The sequence below is a fragment of the Alternaria novae-zelandiae genome, assembly GCF_023758075.1.
Source record: "Alternaria novae-zelandiae strain BMP 2774 chromosome Unknown scaffold_1, whole genome shotgun sequence".
In the NCBI taxonomy this organism is placed as follows: domain Eukaryota; kingdom Fungi; phylum Ascomycota; class Dothideomycetes; order Pleosporales; family Pleosporaceae; genus Alternaria; species Alternaria novae-zelandiae.
This window is the reverse complement of record NW_026056961.1, coordinates 2,634,905-2,658,707: the sequence shown is the minus strand read 5'-3', so window position 1 is coordinate 2,658,707 and position 23,803 is coordinate 2,634,905. Positions and strand designations below refer to the sequence as shown.

Here is a 23,803-nt window from a genome sequence, read left to right as displayed (position 1 = left end):
ACGACATATACCAAGCTTTCCAGCAAATCTTGAATCCTTGGATCTCCACTCACAATGCCAAACGTCCGAATCGGCCCGACACATGAAGGCCGTGCTCAAGGACGCATGTTCTGGTCGCCTGCAGAAGAAGGGTCATGCGTGCGAAAAATGAAAACAGTTCGTCGGAAGGGCATCGTTGAAGGACCTAACGGACACCCGGTGGTTGCAATCTCGAGACGAGCGGAGGAGAACAACCTGGTTTACCCAAATCCGGACACCTCGAGCACACGCTCTTTCCGGCTTGCCCAACGTCTGACAATACCAATTTCGGCAAAAGGTCAAAATCTGGACGAGCCAAAACGTATTACTGGAGACCTGAGCCTTGAGCGCATAATCACGTCGACACAGGCCGCGCGGAGCGATGATGTTGGGAGGGACGCCGCTCCAAAAAGAGCCTCGAAGAAGTCGTATGAACATTCCAGAGTTCTCCAGTCTCCTCAGCCGGATCTCGAGGTGGCAGGCGTGAGAGAATGTACTAGCCGACCCGAGATATCTTCGCCAGATACCACAGCAGATACCACAGCGCGCAACTCTTTCATCGGCGATGTATGGTTGTCGTTCGACCATATGATAAAGCACGTCGCGGCAGTATTTGAGGGGAAAACGACGCCTAGAAAGACTGTTGTGAGGCGTCCGTTGTCCCGATTCTGGGTTGATGCAAAAGGTGTGATGGCTGTAGCTATTGCGTCGATGTAGAAAATCGGAGTTGCTGCTTAATGATGAAGTGTCTTGTTCACACGCTGGACTCTTGGTGAGCTTGAATCCAAGCAATGGCGTTACACACACGGTCTAGTGCTATTGGTCGCCTGTTGGTATCCTTTAGGTCTTCCCTATAGGATTCGAGTAACTGGTAGGACGCCGAAAGCTCCCCGTTACGCAGCGCCAATACTGTACGTATAAATATCCAAAGTGACTCTTGTTCGAGGTCGAGACTTGTTGCATAGATCAGTATATCGCTTACCAGCTCCCGCTGTAGCGATGTAGCTACGATAGGCATCAGATACAGCAGGAACGACCAACCAGAGATATCGCTTGGGTGTCTGCAGCACCAATCCTTGACGCCGTGGGCGACATGGTCAACCATGTCGCTGCTATCAAGCTTAGATACCAGCCTACGAGCATACTGCCAAGCGTGGTAGTTCTTCGGATGCTGCTCTCCAGACTTGTAAATAGCGGCGAATTCGCTCTCCCAAAACGTTGCTATTTGTTCTTGCGATGCATCTCCCAGTTCTATGAGTCTCAAAGAGTCCACGATGCTGAAGCGGTGGTACCACAAGGTCGGCGACTTGGACTGACGATGAAGTGGAGAGGTAAGTATGCTGTTCAGAAAGCACAGCTCTTGTCGTAATGCCCTATGGTATGGAGTGCCAACATGAAGACCGTGAGCTTCTTTTAGCTGGAACAAGGTGCGTTTTCGATAATTTGCTGCAGTGAGATGCTCTGGGTCGAATAGAAGCATGACCTTTGTCGCTTGCAATGTCTGTGCAGCCGTGATAGGATCATGTGCCTTGCTATGCACGAAGAAATGTTGGCGGGCTTCCAGGTAGGCTAACGCAAGTATCTTCTTCGGCACTCCCAGACTCATTCCGTCTTGCATTGTGATGCCATCCGGTGGCTGTATAGCAGGAGGTAGAATCTCGATCTCGATGACTTCGTCTGCATGCTCCTGGAAGTACTCGCTCAATGAAGCAAAAGCCAGCCTCTGGAATTCCTCTTGCTGCCTGCATTTGGTCGTCATGGCGGAAGATCTGATTTCGTGGGTTCAAAGTGAAAGCTGCCCAGCTGTCGCAGAAGGAGGACCCTTGCGCACGACCCCACCGCGTTAGCTTGCAGCTCCCAAAACCGCCTGGGCACCATTATGACATAACCCTTGACTTCAACACGATGCAGTGAGAACACGCTGCACCGCGATACTGGTCCCCATCCCTCAACATGCCGTCTCTCCTCCTGGTTGTCTTCACCCTGCAGCTGTTGCTCCACATCATCAACACCGTGGGCGCATCCACGGTCAACGACCTGGTAAGCCCCGCATCCGAAAACAAACACGCAGGAACCTGGGACTGACACATGGCAGCTATGGATCCTGTACAATAAGCTGCCGACGCCAACATCTGGGTCTGCGCAGAGATGCCAGGCCCTCAAAAAGGATATTGTGCGCTTGAAGCGCGAGCTGGGCAACACGTCGCCTCAGGACAACTTCTCAAAATGGGCCAAGCTCGACAGGCAGCACAACAAGGCTATGGCTGAGTTCCAGAAGCTAGGTAAGCGCTCCTGCGCGGAGACGCTCCCACCGGACACGTCAAGTGCACTTGCTAATGCTCTTCTCTCCAGATGGTTCCCTGCGCTCGCACCAGTCCACCTTCACTTCCGCCGTCTCGACCCTGCGCTGGCTTGGCACCCAAGGCCTTCGATTTGTTCTACAGTTCTGGTTCTCCAAGTCGCCTATGTTCTGGGTACCTGCTGGGTGGGTGCCATACTACGTCGAATGGGTGCTGAGTTTCCCGCGCGCACCTCTGGGAAGCGTGAGCATAAACATATGGGGTATCGCGTGCGCAAGTATGATCGCGCTGGCAGCAGAGGCAGTAGCTGCGGTTTGGGTACTGGTCATGCGCAAACCAACACCTGTGGCGGCAGAGAAGCAGCGCGAGAAGCACGAGGCTATGGCCTTCAGCGCAGACCAGAAGCCTGCAGAGAAGAAAGAATTGTGAGCGCGCTACGTGTCCGATTCCGCGTGTATATTTCATACAACTTCAAATCAAGTAAAAATTCAATATGTCTCCCAACAAAAGACGCAAAGTCGTCGTGGCTTTCGCTCAGACACTGCAACACGAGTGGGATGATCTTGGCAGATCCTTTGGCTTCTTCTAGGCTACAAATTGAACTCGTGATCGTGGAGAGTAGCGTATCACCGAGTCTTCGAAAGAGCCATCCATCTACTAATCTAGATTCCTTGACTAACATCCTAAAAAGAACGACGCGGTGCACGGCAGCTGGCATGGAACTGCATCGTCCAACCGCATGCGTATAATCTCGTTGGAAGCGAAGGGTTTTGTTTGGTGTGGAATGGTCGCACTGGAAGCTTGAGAGGGAGAAAAGTGAAAATTCCGCGCTAACAGCTCGCGGCCCGACAGTGCCCCCGAAGAGCGCTTACCATATTTGGACTATCGCGTCTCATTGGCACGTATAGACAATGTGAAGAGCTCCATGAACTTAAGGAACGAGAAATTCTGCGTCTGAAAGTCAAAGGTTGCTAGCTAGAAGTTCAACGGAATATTTGTCTATAGCTGGTTCTCCCACTCGCTCCCTCGGATTATGTCACGTGCGTTTAGACCGTGCCCGAGGTCCAGGGCTGACCGGCTTGAAAATATCGCAGTGTACATCTGCCGTGTCTCGCGTGTCGTCGATCGTGCCTTACATGAACATGATCGACTATTCTGGCCGTTGATCACCACCATTCAATAGCATACATCCTGGTTTAGCTCTGTCAGCTACAGTGTAGTCGCTTGGAATGCAACACGGGACGGAGATGGGTGTCACCTCGTGTCGTGTGCTGCTTGCCTAACCGCACCAGGTAGAAAGTCTGCCGAAAACGAAGTGAGTCAGCCTCCGACTCATTGTCGTCGCGTTTCAATGCGCTTTGACAAGGCCAAGCGAGGGGAGCCGCCAAAGTCCAATAATGAGGCTCTACCGCGTCCTTGTGGGTCTGTGCGCATCTTCCCCATATCCGCATGAATGGTTCAGCGCTCGCCGGTTCCAGGCCGATCCAAATCTGGCTGTCATGTGTGGATGAGAGTTCCCCGCAATGTGGGATGAGATTGCTAGGTGCAGTGATCGCTCAAAGGTTGCGCACCTCGTTCTGCTTACGTGCACAGGGCTTGAGTAGGGTTTGCAGAGGCGTAGACGGCGTCTGGGGAAGCATGATCGCGGCTGGTTTCTCGAGTCAAGTGCGTGCTGGCGTCCCCCTAACCTCGCTGGTTTCATGCTGCGGCCGCGAACAAACTTCGTCGACATGATGGCGGCCGCTGTTGCATGTGCCACCTGTCGCGCCCAATGCCCTCACCCGCTGCATCTAAAGCTGCTCACACAAGGCGAAAGCCGAGAAACTTCGAGACTTGAGCGCTCGAGAGCCATGGCCCACGGACGAGGACTGGCTCCGTGACCGGCCTAACGGCGCCCAGTGGCAGCGCCGGCATTTCGGTGAGATTGTACCGGGACAGGCGCTGTGACGAAATGGCGTTTCTCTCCCCACACGGTGGACAAATGCTCCTCCCAATGACGTTTCGAGGATTCAGACGCCGGCCCAAGGCCGTCTAATGCGTTTACAAGTCGCGCACTTAGCGATGCGCACTCCACTTTGCTCGCCGCTGCTCAACCGTCCGCCTTTCCTGGGGTCGATAGTCCCTTCACCGCATCGACCCGCGTGGCCCTGCACACTGCTCGACTCGACGCAGCCGTCTCCTACACCACCCGTTGTCGGCACCCTGTCCATCGCTCCTTCCCAGACCACACCCATCGCCCGTATACGACCCGTCGACGAGGCTGGCGCCAGAGAATGCCGTGGCCTGAATATCAGATCCCGAGACGACCGCGCCCGCGATAGAACCAACGCTCTCCGTAAACAATAGCCCGTCCTCCTCTATGGCATCGATATACACGTTATAGCGCGGCGCACGACATGACGGATCTTGACTTCACCAATGGCGACTTCCCTACGCGAGGACCTGTGGTACTGGGAGTGTCGGCTGCGACGCTTGCCATATGCTCCGTTTTCGTTGGCTTTCGTCTCATCTCCCGATTTCTGGTGGTTAGAAAGCCGGGATGGGACGACTACACAATGATCCTGGCCTGGGTCCTCGCGTTTGGCGCATCCTTCTCGATATGCTACGGCACTACCAAAGGCCTGGGGCGGAAGCAAGAGAACATACCCGCGCAATGGCAAGAGCCCATGAAGAAGTCCTCCTTTGTCTTCTCGGTACTCTACGTACGTACAGGACTTTGTATCCATAAGCCGCCAGCACTAAATCCCCACAGAATCCAGCTTTGATGGCCACCAAAACCTCGATCCTCCTCTTCTACCTCACGCTGTCCAAGACACACAAAGTATTCCGATGGGCCACCATTGCCACCCTTGTCGTCGTCAATGTCGGCGGGCTCGCTCTGACAATCCTGAATCTATGTCAGTGTCGTCCTATTGGCGCCGCTTGGGCTTCTCCCGTTCCCGACACTGCTCACTGCACCAACATCGTCACGATATACCTTTCCTCGGCACCGCTCAACATCATCACCGACATAGCCATATTATTCCTGCCGATGCCAATACTCACTAGTATGCGGCTGCCGAGGAAACAGAAGGTGATCCTCGTTATTACCTTTGGTTTCGGTATCTTTGTCGCAGTCGTCGATGTCATTCGTATCGCATACCTGCAAGATGCTCAGCGCGATACTCTTGAAGCCGCACAACAGCAGTCTTCCGAATCTGGCAACGAACAGAGGAACACTGGCGATTTTGCGTGGTTCTCATCTCTATCATTCATGTGGAGCACCATTGAGATCAATTTGGGTATCATGTGTGGATGCGTTCCCGCCCTGAAACCCCTAGTCAAGAGATTCCTACCTAGCTGGGTCATCGACCATACTATGCGCGACAACACTACCCATACAAGCGACGAAGCTGTACTTCATCCCGACATACTCGATTCTCGGCGGCGCTCAGACCCCTTAACGCCTCCCGCTTCCCCACTCAGCAAACCTCCTCTCGCTCGTAGAAGCGGTGGTGATGAGCCGATGGGTATGATGGACTTTTTGACTACGCCTGACATGACCGAATTGCCTCAACTGAGACCGTCCAACACCACTGTTACCTACGCCACCACCACCCGCACCCAACGCCCACCAACATTTTTCGACTTCGTCAACACTGGGCAGAAAAAGAATATCACCCTCCGGAGCAACCGAGAAAGTGTATATCCCGTGATCATGGTAACCATACTGTTCTTCATCTGGGGGTTTGCCTATGGTTTCCTGGACGTACTCAATTCGCGCTTTCAAGAAGTAGCTCGCACGAGCGAGTGGGAGACAGTTGGACAACATAGTGCCTATTATGTTGGCTACATTGTGGGACCTTTGACTTTTGGACGGATCGTCTTCAAGGCCTGGGGGTTCAAGGCATGCTACATGGTCGGTCTTTCAGTCTATGCTTGCGGAACCCTCGTCTTCTGGCCTTCAGCTGTGCTCAATTCCTTCCCAGCGTTCCTGATCTCAAACTTCATTACCGGCGCGGGACTATCGACATTGGAACTCGGCGCAAACCCATTCATAGCACTATGCGGACCGCCTGAGTATGCGGAAGTGCGATTGAATCTCTCACAGGCTGTTCAGGCTGTCGGCACCATTGTTTCCCCACTTTTGGCGAAGAAAGTACTCTTCCCCGCCAACGCTGCCAGCCTCATTGATGTGCAGTGGACATATCTCGGCATATCTCTCTTCAACATCGCTCTTGCAATCATATACTTCTACGTCCCGCTTCCTGAAGCTACCGACGAAGAGCTAGAACTAGCCAGTCAACGCACTGTGCCATTTGCCCGCGAGGCCACCATCAAGATTGGGTCCAAGCCAGTCAAAGTTCTTTGGATTGGTCTGAGTATGGCGGTCTTATCTCAATTCTGTTACGTTGGCGGCCAAGAATCCACCTCCACTTCGTACAAGGAGTACCTCAACCGCGTCGCGCCCTCCGTGGATTATGTGTCACAGCAAGCCTATGGACACACTGCTTTCGCGGTGTCTCGGTTCCTGGCAGCCTTCATCGACATTTGGGTAAAGCCACGCTTTAGTCTTCTGGTTTTCTACCTAGGCGCAATTGCAACCGCTGCCGCAGCAATGCATGCTTCTGGCAGTGGCGGTGCAGCCATCATTGTCATCATCATGTTCTTTGAAGGCCCGCTTTTCCCGCAGATTTTTGCACAAGGGATACGGGGTATGGGCAAGCACACCAAAGACGCTTCCGTACTTCTGACGGCAGCTATCGGTGGAGGGGCCGTTATCCCACCGATAATGTATGCCGCGCTTAAGATCAAAAACGCACAATACGCTTTCTGCGTCATTGCAGCGGCTTACGCTGCTGGCGCATTGTATCCGATATACCTCAACTCACTTGCCGCGTCTCGGCAGTTATCCGATCCCGTACGCGACGAAAAGACCAGGAGAGAATCAGAAGCCGAGGGTAGGCGGCGAGGGTCGATGAGCGAAAAGCTCAGAAGGTGGAGTAAAGTCAAGAAGAGGCTGAGTGTAAATAAAGAGGATGAGAGATTACCTTCGGTTGAACATCGCGAGAGGCGCAGTTGGCCTGAAGGCCTGGCGCCGCGGAGCGATAGCCTAGCCATCGAGCCCGTGCAGACTCGTACACCGAGTTCATCAAGCTCTGCGAGTAGTAGGTGAAGGCTCTGCTTGAGGTGGCTTGTATTTGTATCGCGTACGGAGTTATAGGGAGATACCATGGGATTGTTTAGGGTGCCGCTTTAGCCGCTGAGGTTTTCTTTTTGATAAGGGACCTCCCGAAGTTAGTGCAATGAAGGGGCGACTTTTAGGACAAAGCAAAACTGGCGAGAGAATTCAACCTCAACCCCAGATGAAAGGACAATTACCGTGGTTGACATGTGTGACATGTGACGTGATTGGTTGCGTGCACGGACTTGCCGGTTGTTAGCATATTCTTGGGCCTTCGTATGGCTCTGCTGTCTCCACCACAGCAACAACACAACACCCGACACCGCCCACGGCCCACGCAACGAGAGCCCGCCCATTGCATCACCACCCAGACATCGCTATCCGGCTCCCAACAAAGCAGGCGTGCGAAATCACTGCGTTTGCGGGCCCTTTCCTCGTCATGAGTGTGCAGTACCAGCAGACATTCACGCCCCCTCATCTCTTGAACAACAACCGCTGCTCTCCCTCCCGCAACCGTACGTCTACCCGCTGCTCTCAACACCTCAACTCCATGTCAGCCACTAACTTTCACCCTCACGCAGTCTTCCCCCCTTCCGCCGCGATGACTGGCCGCAAGCGGAAAGCCGAGGACGATGGCAGCGGCGGTGACGACGACCGCATGAGTGCATCGCCAACCACATCTTCCGCCGTACTCCCACGACCAGCGCCGCGAGGCATGAAGCGCATGCGAACCAACATCTCCGGCCGCCCGCTCCCGCTCCCTCGCCTCCTCGAGACGCTCAGCCCCGACGAGATGCGCAACCTGCTGCAGTCCATCTGCCAGCGCCACCCGGACATCGGCAACGAAGTCGTCACAACCGCGCCCCGGCCAAGCATACAGTCAACGTTGGAGGTCCTGTCAAAGTACGAGGCGGCGTTCCAGGCAGCCTTCCCCTTTGGCGGCCGTGCGTCATCAGACTATGCATACAATAGGGTGCGGCAACAACTTGATGAACTGCTCGACTCCCTCAAAGACTTCACACCTCACTTCCTCCCGCCGCACGAACACCAGCCCGCCACATCGCTCGCCTTCCTCGATGGTGCCACCGATATCATCCATCGACTACCCAACTGGGATACGTACCAACACAACCGTCACAAGCAAGAGGCATACGAGGAGATGGCCAAGGCGTGGGCGATGGTCATCCAGGAGGCAGCAAAGAAGGCGGGCGGAATACAGCTCCAATACGGCGGATGGGACGAGAAGATTGCGAAACACAATGAGATCTCGGGCGGAAAGATGCAGGAGGCAGTCAATGAGCTACGCGGAGGACTCGGCTGGATGGGCGCAGAGACACCCAATCCCGCCACCGGCGGGTCCAACGATGCCATGTCCATCCGCCAGCAGCTACTGAGCGGAAACTACGGAACTGGCTCTCCCGCAAGCATAGGCGCTTGGTAGATCGACAGCAACGCCCTTTGACCATCGACCGTCATCACCATTTCGCCTCACTACAGTCCCCATTCATCACAGCATTACTACCATGGCGATCTCCCAACAATTACGGCCTAATCCATACCCGCGAAAGATACCATTGCATGGAGGCATATTCCCATGATAACGACTGCATAGCGTTTCCTTTCAGTCTTTATTCACGTACAACAGCATATGGCAGGGCCGTTCCATCATTGCACTGGCGTACCGGTTGCGACATCCACCACAAAGAAGACCCCGAACCTCTGATCTTTTGTGCATTCCTGTCCTCGCCTGTTTTGGGGGCGTAATGTTTTGTCATTATTACAAGTCATGTACCCGGCTTAGGGGTTACTGTGCGGCGACGGATTGCACTCTTTTCTTTACTTTGTTACTTGGGGGAGGGAGGAATGATACCATGCTCGGTACTGAGAGAGCGGATGGGAATGGATGGATGGTATATAGGTGGGTGGAAAGCTGGACTGGACTGGAGTATGGAGATGAATAGACTTTTTTGTGTATATACTGACTGTTTCTTTGATGCAATCTTCGCATTGCTTGGATGTTGCTGACTATGGTGTGTTGGGATGTTCTTTCCACCTGAACGCATTGTTTGGCACTTTCACGTGGCAACGCGCGCTAGCGCTGCGGCGCGAATCCACGGCGGTAATCACGACCCCGGGGCTGAGGCCGCACCTGCGCCGCGCTCATCACGTCTCATCCTCACCTTCATCGCTGCGGGTCTCTCGCAGCCACAGACGCTGCTGGACCTTGTCCCAGCACACCCGACATCTGCTGTTCTACCCGCTCGTTTCTGTCTTCAGCCCGCGGCCGTCTCCAAGATGGCGATCGCCAAAGCGCTTCCTAAACTCAAAGTCGAAGTGTTCGTCAAGAACGCTCCGCTTGAAGAGCACGTCGACGACGATGATCAAACTTCGGATAACGAGGTCACTAAATTCATCGAAGCCTCGTCTGGTGACAACTTCGAAGTCAAATACTGCTTCTCTCCTGGGTTCAGCATTCGTCACGCCATGTTGGTTGAGTTGGAGATTGATGGCGAGTATGCCGACTCTGCTGTCTTCAACCCTGGCAGTTCTATTCGCTGGAACAGCACGTATGTCTTCAAGGGATCGCGGGAATTCGAAGATGGCGGATACTTTGTGAGGAAGTTCTGTTTCTCGCAGCTCGAAATTGATGGTTACGTCTTTCCCTGTCTCTTGAGTCACCGGGTCGCTGACTTCTGCTTCAGATGACGGTGATACACGCAAATTTGAGGACTCACTGAAGAAGAAGCTCCATAGCGTGGGTGTCATATCTTTGCGCTGTTACTGGGTGACAGCTAGCGGATCATCAACTCCCAAAGCTAAAGCGCAGAAGAACGAGACTCTCGGTGTTGTACCAGAGAAGGCCCTCAAGGGTAGCGCGCTATCTCATCAGGCTAGGTCAGCGAGCTTCTTTCCCAATGCTCACAAATACTTATACTATGATTAGCTACGGCGCCCGAGAAGTCAGTCAGGCGTACAGCACGTGTAGAACCACGAAAATCGACGAAACGCCGTTCGCAGAGTTCACCTTCAAGTATCGCTCGAGAGGTGTGTGAGCTCTCCGTGGTCGCTGTATTCTTACTAATGCCGATTCCATTTAGCTGCTCTCAAATCCCTCCTCATCATCCCACGAACTCCTAGCCCGGTACCGCTCGAAGAACGCGACATCAACACTCTTACCTTGGAAGAATCTCGTGAGCTCCTTCGTCTCCAGCGTGGGCAAATGGACGCCGCTCCAGTCATCAAGCGAGAGGGTATCAAGCGGGAACGAAGCAGCACCATCATCAACGAGGATAACGACGATGACGACGTTACTTTCGTGTCCGCCAAGCGTAGACGTCTTCCCATTACGCTCGATGAGAATGGTGCCGAGATTATCGATTTGACATAGGGATGGATCGGTGCCTATACCATGGTCCTGGCAGAGTTTTGGCTTTTCTCTTCGTTCTTTTCGAAGGCTCTCTAGCTTTCTGCGGCGCTGTTCTAGTTTCTGGCGTATAGATGAGGCGTAAAGGATTGACTCTAGCGCAAGACACCGCGGAGTGGTCTTATCGTAGTCACCTCGAGTACAAGCAAGGCTTAGTACGAATTTCCTCATTCCAGCGTCTTTCTCAGTTATTTTGTGGGCTTATATATTGGTCGCCTCTCTCACCTGAGCAACTGTGAGCCTCAAGTGAGCGCGATCCTTGTGGCTGGTCCCTCTAATCGTTCCCTAGCGACATTGTCTACTCAGTCTCTCGCGGCTTCTTCTCTTCTCTCTTCGTTCCATCGCAATGGCCATCGCAACGGGTATCCCTGGTTTTGAAGTCACTATCGAGGTCGACGCGGCAGCACTACCGGAACACCAACATGGGATCATCGACGACGATGAGGTTGCAACCTCTACATCTAGGTATATTGAAGCGCCATCAGCCGCCAACTTCTCCATCCGCTATTTGTTTCGTCCACCTTTCACCCCACCCTCGGCAGTACAGATGGATGTGCTGCTAGACGGTAACTATGTGCAAGCTCCGTTCGTCGAATGGGGTGGGAAGGAAGAGTGCGAGGGATACCTTTGCTCACGATCCACTTCATCGACTGGCGGACACAGCTTTACTCAGGGCTTCCACTTTGCTGAGCTGAGGACCGGTGAGTCCTGGTGTCTCAATATTCGTCCTAATGGCCGCTGACAAAGCTTAGATGAGACCAACATTCCCATGACCAAGGACCTCGCGGATCGACTGTCACCCATCGGCCGCATTGTGCTTTACTTCTACTTCATTGAGCATCTGGAAGCAGTGAGACCGGCAGAAGTACCTCAGCTTCCTAGTAACAAGTTTGATGTTCTCAGCGAGAAGGCATTACACAAGGCGGCTGCGATGCAGGGCGATCAACTGTCTCATCAGACTAGGTACGTTCTTCCCGCGCAGTACGAGGAAGGATGATCGCTGACATGGCCGCCAGTCTAACAGCACCCGAGCAACGTGATACCATCACTTACAACGAGGTCAAGACGACTGAAAACGAGCCTTTCGCAACGTTCACCTTCTACTATAGGTCGACAGGTTAGTCGCACGCATACATAGTTAATTCGTGATGATAGCTGACAGTCACTCAGATGCGCTCAAGTCCATCGGCGTCATCCCGCGTACCCCAAGCCCATCTCCGGAGCCTGAATTAGAGGCTGAAGACAGGGATCCAGAAGATATGACCGAGGAAGAGTTGAGAGCTGTGGTTAGAAGCATGCGCGTAAGTCGCATCACAGGTCGAAGGCATGCGATTCAGGAGTCTTTACTGACCATCAAACAGGAGAAGAAACAGAAAGCAATCACGATCAAGCGCGAACGCGAGGAAGAGCGAGAAGGCAGTGAGGATACTCTAGTTGGTGATGAGGTCGAGTGGATCGGCAGCCAGCCGGCACATCCGATTGTGAAGAGAATACGTCGCATGCCTGGTCCTGATGATGAGGTCGTGGCTCTGGATGATTGAGCGCATCCTTCATGCAAGTCGAAGGGCTGGTACGTTAAGCAAGTTTGAGGAACTCGCGTGCTTCTGGCGTAAACACCTGGGCACGATCGCTTGATCGTCATCCTTCGCGGCAATGCTGGTAGCATTATCGGACGATCTTTTATTTCGTATCCATCTATTCATGCGTAGTTTAACATTCGGTTTTGTCATTCTACACCCTTCGTTCGTCTGGGGCGCTAAAATCTGCGCCAACTCTGAGGTTACTTGGAGGGAAGGAGCCACCAACGCGGCAGCCACGTTCACCTCTCGTACTGAAGCGCGCGATTTTCGTGACGCGTCGGAGCCGAGAACTCTTGGGCCAACTTCTCTCACCTTCCAATACTCGCCTTCACCTCGGCTTCTGCGCTCTAGCACTGACATCTTCAGTCGAGGTGAAGTCTTCTTACTAGAATACACCTTCAACATATTCTACGCATCGTAGACCTATCGCGGCTTCCTCGTACCATCATTGCCTCTCTCATACTCCAATACCGTCGTAGCTTCCGCAATGGCAGTCGTCGATGAGGCTCCTGGGCTCGAAGTTCATGTCCAAGCTGATGGCAACCCGCTTCGCGAGTACACCGACCGCCACACCACCGTATCGGAAGCTATCTCCGAAAGCTACATCGAAGCAAAGTCAGATTCAACATTCGAAATTCACTACTCATTCAAGGCCCCATTCCCCGTCGACCGCCCTGTGTCTATGATCGTCACCATCGATGGCAAGGATGTTGATGAGCCGCTTATTCGCCCCGACGAGCTGTACGACGCAAATGGCCATGTCAGTTCTGGACCGATATCGAACGATGGTAAGGATTGGTTTACACAGCACTATTGCTTCTCGCCGCTTGATATCAGTAAGTCATCTTCATCCCTACAGAATAAGCACATGCTGAGAGTGATGCAGGAGAGTACAGCGAGGGACGCATCCCAGAAGACCTACAGAGCAAACTACAGCCTATAGGTATCATTACCTGCGAGTTCTACTTCCTTGACAATGCAAGACGCAATCCGAAGATCGCCTTCGTACAGAAAGAGTTGGAGAAGCTGGATACGGTCAACGAGAAGGCTATCAAGGGCGAGTCGCTGTCGCATCAGGCAGTGTACGTATGATTCGACACCGACATTGCGACGAGCTAACGTAATCGCAGGCTCGGTGATACAGAGCCTACGGAAGAGATCCAGTACTACGATGCGGACTATGCTGATGGCGGAGAACCGTTTGCGACATTCCACTTCTACTATCGCTCACTCGGTAAGCTTCCCAACATTTAAATTTATCGAGCAGACACTGATTATCACGTCGTAGCTGCACTCAAAGACCTTCACATAATCGAGCGTACGCCTGATCCAGTCGACGTTCTCGACAGCGATGATATGGTGCTCGGGCAGTTGAACAGGGAACAACTAGAGTCTATCGTCCGCCGCTTCAGAGTACGAAACTTCTCACAGCATATCAATAACCTCATTGACACCTACTAGGACCAAGAAGAGACCCGTGTACGCATGAAGCGCGAGCTTTCCGATACCTCCACCGTGGCAGGCGACGACCACAACGTCGATAGTCGAATTATAGCTTGCGACGACGACTTCATCGAGATACGTTCGGTTGATCTGCGCAAAAAGAGAAAGCTTGAACGTGTCAGACAGATGCCAAGCGATGAAACTGAAGTCATTGTGTTGGACTGAGACCGGAGAATGGACAGCGCGGAGGCCGACATGGCAGTCATTTAGGAAGTTTTCGCGAGATCAAGCTGCAATTTATGCTAAATTCACGGGTCTAGATATCAATGTAGGCGTCTTCATGTCACTCAGAACATTCGCATTGGTCGTGAATGATGAGTGTCAATGTCCAGCCAGATTCAATAACGCTGTAGCATTACACAGTATAAATCCGACAAAGAGGCCACGACCGCCCTCCAAGGCCCAGTAAGAAAGCAGCAGAGTGCACAGCGAATGTTCTGAACACATAAAGTTCCCACCACGTCAACGATACGAAAAGACTTTATACAGTAGCAGGTCTAGAACAACCGCACAAATGGCAACCCCGTACATCGACATACCGGCCAGCGAGTCTGCCAGCACACCCACCAACACACAACCAAGCACCCCATGTCTAGCCCACCTCACGCTCCCCACAATCCAGAACGGCTATCAAAACCGCCTCTTCACAGCCGTCGACCTAACTTCAGCCTGTCTGACTAGGATTCGTGAAACAAATCCCACGTTCCACGCCGTAGCAGAGATAAACCCCGACGCTACATCACTCGCCCAACACCTCGATGCCGAGCGACTCACTAAAGGCCCCCGAGGCCCCCTCCACGGCATACCCATTCTGGTAAAAGACAACATACCCACTCTCGACGCTACATCAACAACATGCGGCAGCATGGCATTAGTCGGCGCCAAACCTTCGCACGAAGCCGAAGTAGTAAGCGCAGTGCGAAAAGCAGGAATGGTAATCTTGGGCAAAGGAAACATGGCCGAGTGGGCTGGATTCCGCTCCACGAGCGGGTGTTCGGGCTGGAGTGGAAGGGGAGGCCAGACAACGGGTATATACTATCCTGGTATGAAAGCAAGTGGAAGTTCGGGGGGTTGTGCGGTGGCTGTTGCACTGGGGATATGTTTTGCAGCGCTGGGAACGGAGACGTGCTACTCCATTGTCTCTCCGGCAGAGAAATCAGGTATCGTAGGTTTCAAGTCGACGCGTAATCTGCTCACCTCCGAAGGTCTTATTCATGCGTCTAAGAGATTAGATACCGTTGGTGTGCTCACGCGAACAGTCTCGGACGCTGCGCTCCTCCTCATCGGTATGGTTCAACACAGCGATCACCTCCCCGCCCAAATGAAAAAGAAGATAGTGCAAGACCTCAGCACCGCAAATTCAATTCCCCACCTCCATGGCATACGAGTCGGCATCCCTAGCTCCCTGTCCGACATGCAAAATCTACCTACTTGCAAGAAGACAGCATTCGAAAGAACGCTCAAACTGTTAGAAAGCGCCGGCGCAACCATCGTCCGCAACGTCCAAGTCACGGGGGCTATAAGCTGGGACGCCCTTCCGCAAGAAGCCAAAGACATCGTCCTAAACACCGATATGAAGGTCGCAATGAACGACTACCTCTCCTCCCTCGCCACAAACCCGCATAACGTGCGTAACCTCGAAGATCTCATCGCGTTCACAAAAGGACACCCGGCCGAGCAGTACCCACAGCGGAATGTCGAGGGTCTGGAGAGGGCGCAGGCTTCTGATCCGAATAATCTGCTCTACGAGAACATGCTGGCGAGAGACGAGTATTACACGGGCGAAGGCGGTATCGACGCTGCGTTGTGTAGGAAGTGTTGCGATGTCATGCTCGTGCCTACGTTGAGTGTTACCATGCAGAGCTTTGCTGCGAAAGCGGGAAGTCCGGTTATGAGTGTGTCTATGGGTGTTTTTCCGCGAGATACGCCTGTGGAGGAGGACGCGAGGAATGGGTTGGTTAATGTGGCGCCTGGGATACCGTTTTCGGCGTATATCTTTGGGCGAGCGACGAAGGATGAGGATGTGGTTAGAGTGGGGCGTGTGCTAGAGGGGTTGACGAATGTTAGGGAAACGCTGGTGCCGTATGTAGATATGGAGGCTGGGGCTGGGGTTGCTGCGGCTCCTTGAGCTCTGGCTGTTAAAGAAGAGGCATTGAGACTGTAGAGGGATGACACGGTATAATAGGGGCATAGAACGACACCAAGGAGAATATCAGCTATGCTAAATTGGAGAATCAATTCAAGATGAGACTCTCAGTATCCGATGCTATGCTAGTGAACATAAACCCGGGCGGTAGATGAGCCTGCTTGTAGTTCACGGTACTGTTCCAGTGAAAACCTTGTATCCAGTTAACGCTCCGTATTCAGCATTCCATGCGCGCTGCCTGCTGTACGATGCCATGATGTGCCTTTGAAGTGTCCTCAGTCGAGCGAGATGACTTCGTCGGTGCTGGTGGGGAAGCAGCGTCGCTTCGCGGGTCGCTCCTCTACCATCTCCACGTCTTCGTAGTCATGGTCGTCATCGGGGTGACCGCGCTTACGAGACTGGGTCTCTTCGTGCTTGAGCTGCGGTGTTCTGTAAGCTTGCGTGTTGACAAGATGTCATGAAGAACACTTACGTAGATCTTCTGCACCTTCTCCTCCGACAGATCCTCCTTGAAGGGCTCTGGGCTAGGTGTGCGGGGGATTATGGACAGGTACTTGAGAGCTTCCTTGGACCGGTAACGGAACTCGATCTCAGCAAGAGGGCGTGAAGGGCTGTCGACATAGTCTGCGTCCATGAATGTAACGGGTGCAATGCGGTGCAGCGGGTCGAGGCTTCCAAAACTGTTAGCGCTTCACAGAGAGGAGGTTTTGCTGTACATACGTCGTCTTGTGCGATACAGACGAGCCTTTCAGTGCCTTCTCAGGGACCTCGTCGTACTCTCGCATGGACGGCACGTCCTTCCACGCGCGGGCGAAGCGTACGTTAGTGACCCGGTGAAAGGTGATCGAGATGTTGCCAGTCCATTTCAGCTGCTTCCAAAGCGCGTGGTCAATCTCGTAGTTGTCATCATCTGGATCTGTTAGCGGTATGGCACCAATGCTCACTGGCTAAACTTACGGGTGTTAAGATCAGCGAAGCGGAAGCGCTGGCCGAGGTACTTGTGACCGATGAGCGCGCTGCTGTCGTTGACCTGTCTTGTGATGCCGTAGAGGTTGTACTTGTGCCGCTCGAAGATGAACTTGCGCATGTCAACACCGTCGATGTTGACAATGACCTTGATGGAGTGGCGGTCGAAGACGTAGCCGGGGATGAAGAATCGGACGCCAAACTGCTCGCCCGCTTCAGCCTCGATGTAGACTACCTTGGACTCGGAATTAGCATCTTCTCGGTCAGCATGTTCTTTGACGGGGCGACCGTCCACGAGGACGGCCGCCTCGAGTTTGGGGAAGAGGGGATGGGGGGCCATGACGAGAGGTTCGGCTGTGGTGAAGAAGAGTCAGAGGAAAAACTCTACCTAAGTCGCGCTCTGCGTCCAAACAAACGGTGTTGCTGGGGAAGGAGCAGTGAGTACGTAAGCAGCCACGTGCTTCATGCCCAAGAGGAAGGCACGACGCGACACTGGCCTCACCATCTTCACCGCTCACCTCATCTATCTGTTTGACCATTCATCCGGTTAACGTGTAGCTTACAAGCGCCGCTTCCCTTTCACTGAACGTCACACCAAAGTTCACTCTGAAGGTATACAGTGCCTTTCCATCTCTTACAGGAACATTTGTAGCGTAGCGTATACCTCCAGGGTACACTTTTGATATGCATAAACCAAATCGTATAAGCGTCTGTGTATGACCAGGGTATATTATGACATACGGAACCCACAGTGTATAAGCGTATGTATATCTCAACAGCCATTCTGACAGGAGACTGCGCGAGACGCTGACGTCATGTAGCCGCCTCTCCCGTCCTAGATGCTGTTGTCCGCTACAAAAGAATGTTCCCAGGCCGTAGCCAAAACTCCAATGATGCAACGCTTGAGTGAGAATGAATAGTAAAAGAACGTGTCATGAAGTCTCGTAATCATATCGTAAGTGTCGAACGGGTAATAGGATGCTAGCTGCTTTCCTCCATCTTTTCCTCCGGTACTGGTTCATTCAATCGTGCTTGTCGTGACTTTCTTCGTAAGAATGCTTGCAGAGAGAACATCACCAGCAATATCAGCGCGTTAACGGTCATTACGATCTGCAACCACTTGACGGTAACCTGTGATGATGTTAGTGAGTCGTGTCGCAACGTACTTGTTTGTAACTGACCGACTCGGCACATGCTACGCTGGCATTTTCACGGTCTCCCCTCGGGATAAAGCCCGGTTGGTAATTGCAGGTTGCCATCTCGCGCGTGCAGTACACGTTGGTGTTCATTTGACCACTCATCATGAGCCTTTCGGAAGTGCAGCCCCACTTATCGTCGCCTCGCTCGGTGTAATGAAGCACGACAGCTGCGATAGCCGTGGCAGAACCAGCAATAGTGGTGACAACAATGCTGAGCATCCAGAAGCGACGCGTGCTCTACTGGAAATCAATGTGAGTGCTTCGGCTTGAGGTCGTTAATACATACGCTATTGTATTGCGAGTCCATGTCTGGTTTGCGCAGAGTACTCCAAGCAATAAGAGCCACCACGGCTGCCGTCAGGTTCAAGCATCCGGATACAATAGTGGCATCTGTCGGCGCCTCTCTGAAATAGACAATCGTGTCATCGACGACATATTGTTGCAGCCGATCATTGAACTCGCTCGTTACTACTTTGAGACCTCGAGGAATAACCCAGTCTGTAAGAATCCAGTAATGCGTTGTCAACGCCACCGAGACTACCGAGAGAAGGAGGAAGACGATCGATGGAACGAGGGCGAATTTGAGGATATTGTCATATCGAAGCATGTTGTCGTTTGGGAGTCGGTCCTACGCCGGGGAAGGACGCTGAAAGTGATCGCCGGATTCCAGAAAGCGGAATCGCAGCCCGTAAAGACATGGGCATGGCCCTACCTAAAATAAGGCGCGACGCTCGTCCGTTCCCTGCTGCGCCGTTCCAACTACCAGCGCGGATGTCTAAAAGCTTGTCCGGGGCTCGGCGCTCATCATGACCCGCCGCTGGCACCGCCATGTCAGACAGTATTAGGCTGCGCTATGCGTGATCGACGTGACAATAGCAATACTTAGAACGACTAGATATTATGAGAGCCTTACTGTCGCACGATCGTCTTTCAAAGGCCCTCGCCGCCTGCGCCGTGAAGAGTGCCTGATGTATCTGCCGTGTCTGTATAGCGTCCCAGCCACTCGCGCCACGGGACTCACCGCATAATCGGCAGTGACTCCGAAACCTCTGACAACTGAAAAGACGCGCTCCATGTCCGCGCCGCTGGTCGCCTGGCTGGGCGTAAAGAAGATCCGACTATGATTGGCAATGTTCCCATGGACGCAGCTCTAGTTGGAGTTGAACAACGTCATCATAGCCCCGTGAGGGAGCGAGCCGAGTTCCGTGGATGGTATTGCCAAGACTCACGTACTTGCTGATTTGCCGGCCTATCCGACACCATGGCCCATTGCGCACATACATCACCACTTTTGGCTCAACGTTAAATGCAGGTACGCAGCGGGGAAACTGGGGTTGGGAGGTTGGCACGACCAGCCTCGAGATATTTGCATAGTTGATGACGCAGTGAGTGCACGTGCTTCATGGTCTAGACGGCGCTACATCCACGCGCCAACACCATCTTTTGCACTTGCATCATTTCATTACTTCCACAGAATGCGTGTTAAGTGACAGGTGTCTCACATTACAGTGAACATGACATTGATCGCACATATTGAGTACCTTTTACATCCTGAGGTCGGTATCGTCGACCCACGGGTCCTGGAACCCACTTGCCCCGAACAATCAATCTCGCCGGACTTGACACACAACACAGCCACCCCTTACCACTCGAGCTTTCCTCCGCTAGCAGGATTATGACCAAGCAACCACAAAATCTCGGTCTAGGCTCCTTGACGAACCGATTACTTCCACCCTCGAATATGCTCTTTCATCTCAACCCTCTTCCACGAGCCGGATTTCGAAGACGTGCGTTCTTCACAACGATGTCAATTCGCACTTGATTCGACCACCTGAATAGTGACACACGGCATCTCCCTCGAAAAATGACAACGTATTCCCCGGAGTAAGATCTGCGAACTCTTTTCATATTGCGGGTCAACAAGCACACGCACATGCCGTAGCGATTGGAGCAACTCCCAATCAGCTTTGTCTATGTGCTCTATGAGACTGAGCATACAACCTGGCATGGCCAACAGCGAGGTCATGAGCTTGAGGTTGTGAGCTCCCACAATCTTTACAAGCCTATCCCAGAACCAACAAGAGGTGATATCGAAGGTGCAGGTACTAATGAACACAGAAAAGGCTTCGTACTTGATTTGGCGTGAAACGTAGAGTAGAGCTGCAGATTTAGGTGGGGGTCGCCGAGGAGTGCCACTGGGTTCGTATAGCGAGACGTGGACGGTGGAGTCGGTGAATGTGTACTCGTAAATCTTGACTCGGAGCTCGACTGGAAGTTTCAGGAGCGGGGACATCAACTGGTTGCGTCTAGTACTTGTGTGTTGTTAGCAATGAGCACTTCGATGAGTATGACTGGAACATTTCTTACATGGTGTTGCAATCTTCACCGTTGCGCAGAAGAGGTGCAGAATGGGTATGTTGGTCTGGAAACGACATGATGTCGGGTCGGTGTCGCTAGGTTCGTTGTATGAAGTCTAATTCTCAAGTAGAGTTATTGTGTGGTAGAGGGAGCAAAGAGTTCTAGTAAAACATTCACATCAGAACATTGAGAGACACAGCTGACGCGCCTCACAATGACATTTCACGCCAATTGTGAAGATGAATTTGGCCTTCACTCTGACCTTCACCTGCGCGTGTAAAAAACGCTTAACAGCGCAACGTCGCAGAAAGGTTTCCCGCCACACAACACTGACCAACGAGAAAGTTGTCACAAAGAAGGCACAAAGACAAATTCAACGTTGGAGAGAAAACAAATCTCCAATTCAAAAGGATATATACGAAGTAATAGAAGATATTTACAAGAACAGATGAATCCACACTCCCCTAAGCAACAGCTGACTCTATCAGAATCGCTTAGATCTTTCCGTAACCAGCAGACTGCTGGACGTTCTTAGCGCTGGCAGCAGTGCCGGCAGCGGCAATGTTCTTGCCCTTCATGCCAGCAAGGATGCTGGTGTCAGAGCCAGAAAGAGTACCAGAGCTGCCGTAAACGTTGGGCTCGCAGTTGCGACCCATGGCAGACTTGCAGGCAGCGCCGTTGTTGCCGACAGCGAAGACCTTGCCGGGAAGGCCAGACTGAGCAGCCTCCTTGACATTCTGGAAGACGTTGCCCTCAGCGATGATCTTGGCGCCAGAGTCGGCCTCGAAAGCGTGCTGGGAGTTGGCGTAGAAGTAGTTGTTGACGGCGTGGAGGAGGGTGTTACCAGCAACCTTGGGCGAGCGGCCGGAGGTGTGGTGGATGTAGTTGCCCTTGAGGGTGACCATGTCGTTGGCACCGGTGAAGTACATGCCCCAGTAGTGGTGGCTGTCGCAGGTAGCAGACCAGGCGGTGGCACCGTTGATCTCGTTGTTGGTGATGGAGACCTTGCCGGAAGCAGTGTTGCCGAGGACAATGTGCTGACGGGCGATCAAGTCGGTGGTGACGTGGTCAATCCAGATCATGTCGGCGCCGTCGACGGTGATGGCATCACCACCCCAGACGTATTGAGGGTTGATCTCAGTAATGCGGATGTTCTGGATGATGATGTTCTTGACGCCGCCAGTCATGCGGAGACCCTTGCCCTTCATAACACCCTTGGTGCCTTGGCCGATGATAGACTTGTTGCTCTTGACGGTGATTCCTAGTACACCGGCCTTGTCGTAGGTGATGCTGCCAACCTTGGGAGCGCTGGCCTGGTAGTTGTCGCACCATCCGTTCTGGTTGATGGCGATCTGGCAGCCGGAGCCGGTACCCCATGGGCGGCAACCGGAGGAGGTAGCCTTGCCCTCGGTACCAGTGAAGTCGAAGGTCTTGGTGAGGACAATGGTGCGAGGGGTGTCGTCGCCGAGGTAGCTGATGAGCTGAGCGGTGCTGGTCGGGTAGACAGGTGCGGCGTTGCCACCACCAGTTACACCTGGAATGTGTTAGCATAGAGCTGTGATGGATATGGCACCAAATGCTTACCCTTTGCGAAACCCTCAGCAGCGCCCTTGACGGCATCAGCAGCGTTGACGCTGGAAGCGAAAGCCGCGACAACGGCGGCGAAGAGTTGGTACTTCATAGTGGAAAGTTATCGAGTCGAAGATAAAGAATGGATAGCAAACACAGTTTGCTGAAAAGAATGACAGGTGATGAATGAGAGAATGAGAGAATGATGCTAAGAACTGGATGATACGATACCCGGTGGCTGACCCGTTCCTTTATATCTCGTAGGATTCTTGGCTGGTGTTTGAAGCACGCCCCACTCACTCTACCTACGGGGGTATGTTCCTTTCGAGCATGCACCTGGACCCTTTGACGCCGTTCATCACCGACGGCAGTGGGTATCGGACAATTCGAATCGCTACTAGAAGCCAGGACGCGCATACCAGTGCCTGGAGCGGGCGGAAAGATACTTCCACCACCAAAGAGTCATGAACATGTCGACAGTGCGTAGTTTGGTGCTCATGCATCCATGGATAGGTTGCTTGACGGGCGTTTACAAACAGAATGGCGTTGCGGAAGTCGCTTCGTAACGAGTCTAGTCCCGGCAGTCCCGCTGTTGTCGTTTCATGAACATAACAGGGCAGCCACTAGCTCCACAAAACCGTGCCCGGGCCAGACTCGACGGAAACATATTGATTAAGCTTATCCGACATAAGATGACAGGACTGCCCCTTGCGGGAGGGTAGAAGACCTGGTCTGTGGCTCATGAGGCTGAGCTTCGCAAAATCCCAGGGTTCTGTAGGAGTGATTGTTCCGATAGGTGGAATCTGCAAGCAAGCAACCAGGTTTGTCCGAGAGCGCAAGGCTGACGAGAGATGAAGTGTGATGAACAAGAGGAGAACACAAGACTAATCAAGCATTGCCCTGAATCGTTCTTCATCATTGCGAATGTCGTTGGTTGCAGTTGTGACGCGATCAGTTAGCGCTGTCAGCTGTCACGGTTAGCAAGCGCGCCATCACCACAGATGCCCGGGTTGCTGGACGCGCAAACTTTCCATCTTTAAGTTTACTTCCCGGCTATAGAACGGGTGGTGGGAGACAACATCGCACGGACGGGTTGTGATGGTGATGGTGTTGAAGCATCGAAGATGGCGGACTGGTGAGGCTTGGTCCAATTGCGACACTAGCGCGTTTTACTTGCGGTTAGACGCCCACCACGTGGTTCTGCATGACGCCTTTCCCTACTCTCCAGTAGCTAGCCACGACAACGAAATGAAGCGACTCGCAGCCTGAACCTCTCCTCTGCGAGACTGCATAACCCAATTACGCCGCTTAACGTCAACTAATCACTAGGTCGTAGTGCTTCCACGCGTTTCCCAGCAGCATGTGGGACCAACCACACAAGAGCAGCCGAAGCCGTCAGAAGCAGAGCAGCTCACACCGTGCAGCACCGAGATATAGTGGCCAAGTCCCGCGTAGTTACCGGGATACCCAGCATTCAGAAAACTACGTCTCGTCGCCCACGGATTCGAGCTCGGACTACGACACCCCACGCCGTGGATACTACGAAGATTTACCCCCCAATCATAGGCGATATGTG

General features: G+C 53.0%; 10 protein-coding genes across 10 annotated transcripts; 7 read left to right on the top strand and 3 right to left on the bottom strand.

Annotated features, from left to right (window-relative positions):
• Positions 1-1,971: 1,971 nt before the first annotated feature.
• GET1 (GET complex subunit get1) lies at positions 1,972-2,747 on the top strand (the record flags this gene model as incomplete). Its single annotated transcript, XM_049394550.1, has 3 exons — positions 1,972-2,058; positions 2,114-2,300; positions 2,371-2,747. The coding sequence occupies 3 exons, from the start codon at positions 1,972-1,974 to the stop codon at positions 2,745-2,747; spliced, it is 651 nt and encodes a 216-aa protein (XP_049260379.1).
• Positions 2,748-4,714: 1,967 nt separating this feature from the next.
• J4E88_000876 (uncharacterized protein) lies at positions 4,715-7,473 on the top strand (the record flags this gene model as incomplete). The annotated part of the gene is made up of 2 exons (XM_049394549.1): positions 4,715-5,020; positions 5,071-7,473. 2 exons carry the CDS (start codon positions 4,715-4,717, stop codon positions 7,471-7,473), a joined length of 2,709 nt encoding a protein of 902 aa, XP_049260378.1.
• A 448-nt stretch (positions 7,474-7,921) lies between these two features.
• Positions 7,922-8,923, top strand: STS1 (Tethering factor for nuclear proteasome sts1; the record flags this gene model as incomplete). Its single annotated transcript, XM_049394548.1, has 2 exons — positions 7,922-7,925; positions 8,064-8,923. The coding sequence occupies 2 exons, from the start codon at positions 7,922-7,924 to the stop codon at positions 8,921-8,923; spliced, it is 864 nt and encodes a 287-aa protein (XP_049260377.1).
• Positions 8,924-9,509: 586 nt separating this feature from the next.
• On the top strand, positions 9,510-10,870 carry J4E88_000874 (uncharacterized protein; the record flags this gene model as incomplete). The annotated part of the gene is made up of 5 exons (XM_049394547.1): positions 9,510-9,514; positions 9,579-10,132; positions 10,185-10,377; positions 10,469-10,527; positions 10,581-10,870. 5 exons carry the CDS (start codon positions 9,510-9,512, stop codon positions 10,868-10,870), a joined length of 1,101 nt encoding a protein of 366 aa, XP_049260376.1.
• Positions 10,871-11,252: 382 nt separating this feature from the next.
• Positions 11,253-12,447, top strand: J4E88_000873 (uncharacterized protein; the record flags this gene model as incomplete). Its single annotated transcript, XM_049394546.1, has 5 exons — positions 11,253-11,607; positions 11,659-11,869; positions 11,923-12,023; positions 12,077-12,207; positions 12,268-12,447. The coding sequence occupies 5 exons, from the start codon at positions 11,253-11,255 to the stop codon at positions 12,445-12,447; spliced, it is 978 nt and encodes a 325-aa protein (XP_049260375.1).
• Positions 12,448-12,559: 112 nt separating this feature from the next.
• Positions 12,560-14,154, top strand: J4E88_000872 (uncharacterized protein; the record flags this gene model as incomplete). Its single annotated transcript, XM_049394545.1, has 6 exons — positions 12,560-12,565; positions 12,908-13,322; positions 13,373-13,568; positions 13,617-13,720; positions 13,775-13,899; positions 13,948-14,154. 6 exons carry the CDS (start codon positions 12,560-12,562, stop codon positions 14,152-14,154), a joined length of 1,053 nt encoding a protein of 350 aa, XP_049260374.1.
• A 349-nt stretch (positions 14,155-14,503) lies between these two features.
• On the top strand, positions 14,504-16,117 carry J4E88_000871 (uncharacterized protein; the record flags this gene model as incomplete). Its single annotated transcript, XM_049394544.1, has 1 exon — positions 14,504-16,117. One exon carries the CDS (start codon positions 14,504-14,506, stop codon positions 16,115-16,117), a length of 1,614 nt encoding a protein of 537 aa, XP_049260373.1.
• A 293-nt stretch (positions 16,118-16,410) lies between these two features.
• J4E88_000870 (uncharacterized protein) lies at positions 16,411-17,441 on the bottom strand (the record flags this gene model as incomplete). Its single annotated transcript, XM_049394543.1, has 4 exons — positions 16,411-16,554; positions 16,608-16,806; positions 16,856-17,045; positions 17,093-17,441. The coding sequence occupies 4 exons, from the start codon at positions 17,439-17,441 to the stop codon at positions 16,411-16,413; spliced, it is 882 nt and encodes a 293-aa protein (XP_049260372.1).
• A 641-nt stretch (positions 17,442-18,082) lies between these two features.
• Positions 18,083-18,907, bottom strand: J4E88_000869 (uncharacterized protein; the record flags this gene model as incomplete). The annotated part of the gene is made up of 3 exons (XM_049394542.1): positions 18,083-18,232; positions 18,283-18,537; positions 18,587-18,907. The coding sequence occupies 3 exons, from the start codon at positions 18,905-18,907 to the stop codon at positions 18,083-18,085; spliced, it is 726 nt and encodes a 241-aa protein (XP_049260371.1).
• Positions 18,908-21,152: 2,245 nt separating this feature from the next.
• J4E88_000868 (uncharacterized protein) lies at positions 21,153-22,339 on the bottom strand (the record flags this gene model as incomplete). The annotated part of the gene is made up of 2 exons (XM_049394541.1): positions 21,153-22,192; positions 22,243-22,339. 2 exons carry the CDS (start codon positions 22,337-22,339, stop codon positions 21,153-21,155), a joined length of 1,137 nt encoding a protein of 378 aa, XP_049260370.1.
• Between the last annotated feature and the right edge of the window lie 1,464 nt (positions 22,340-23,803).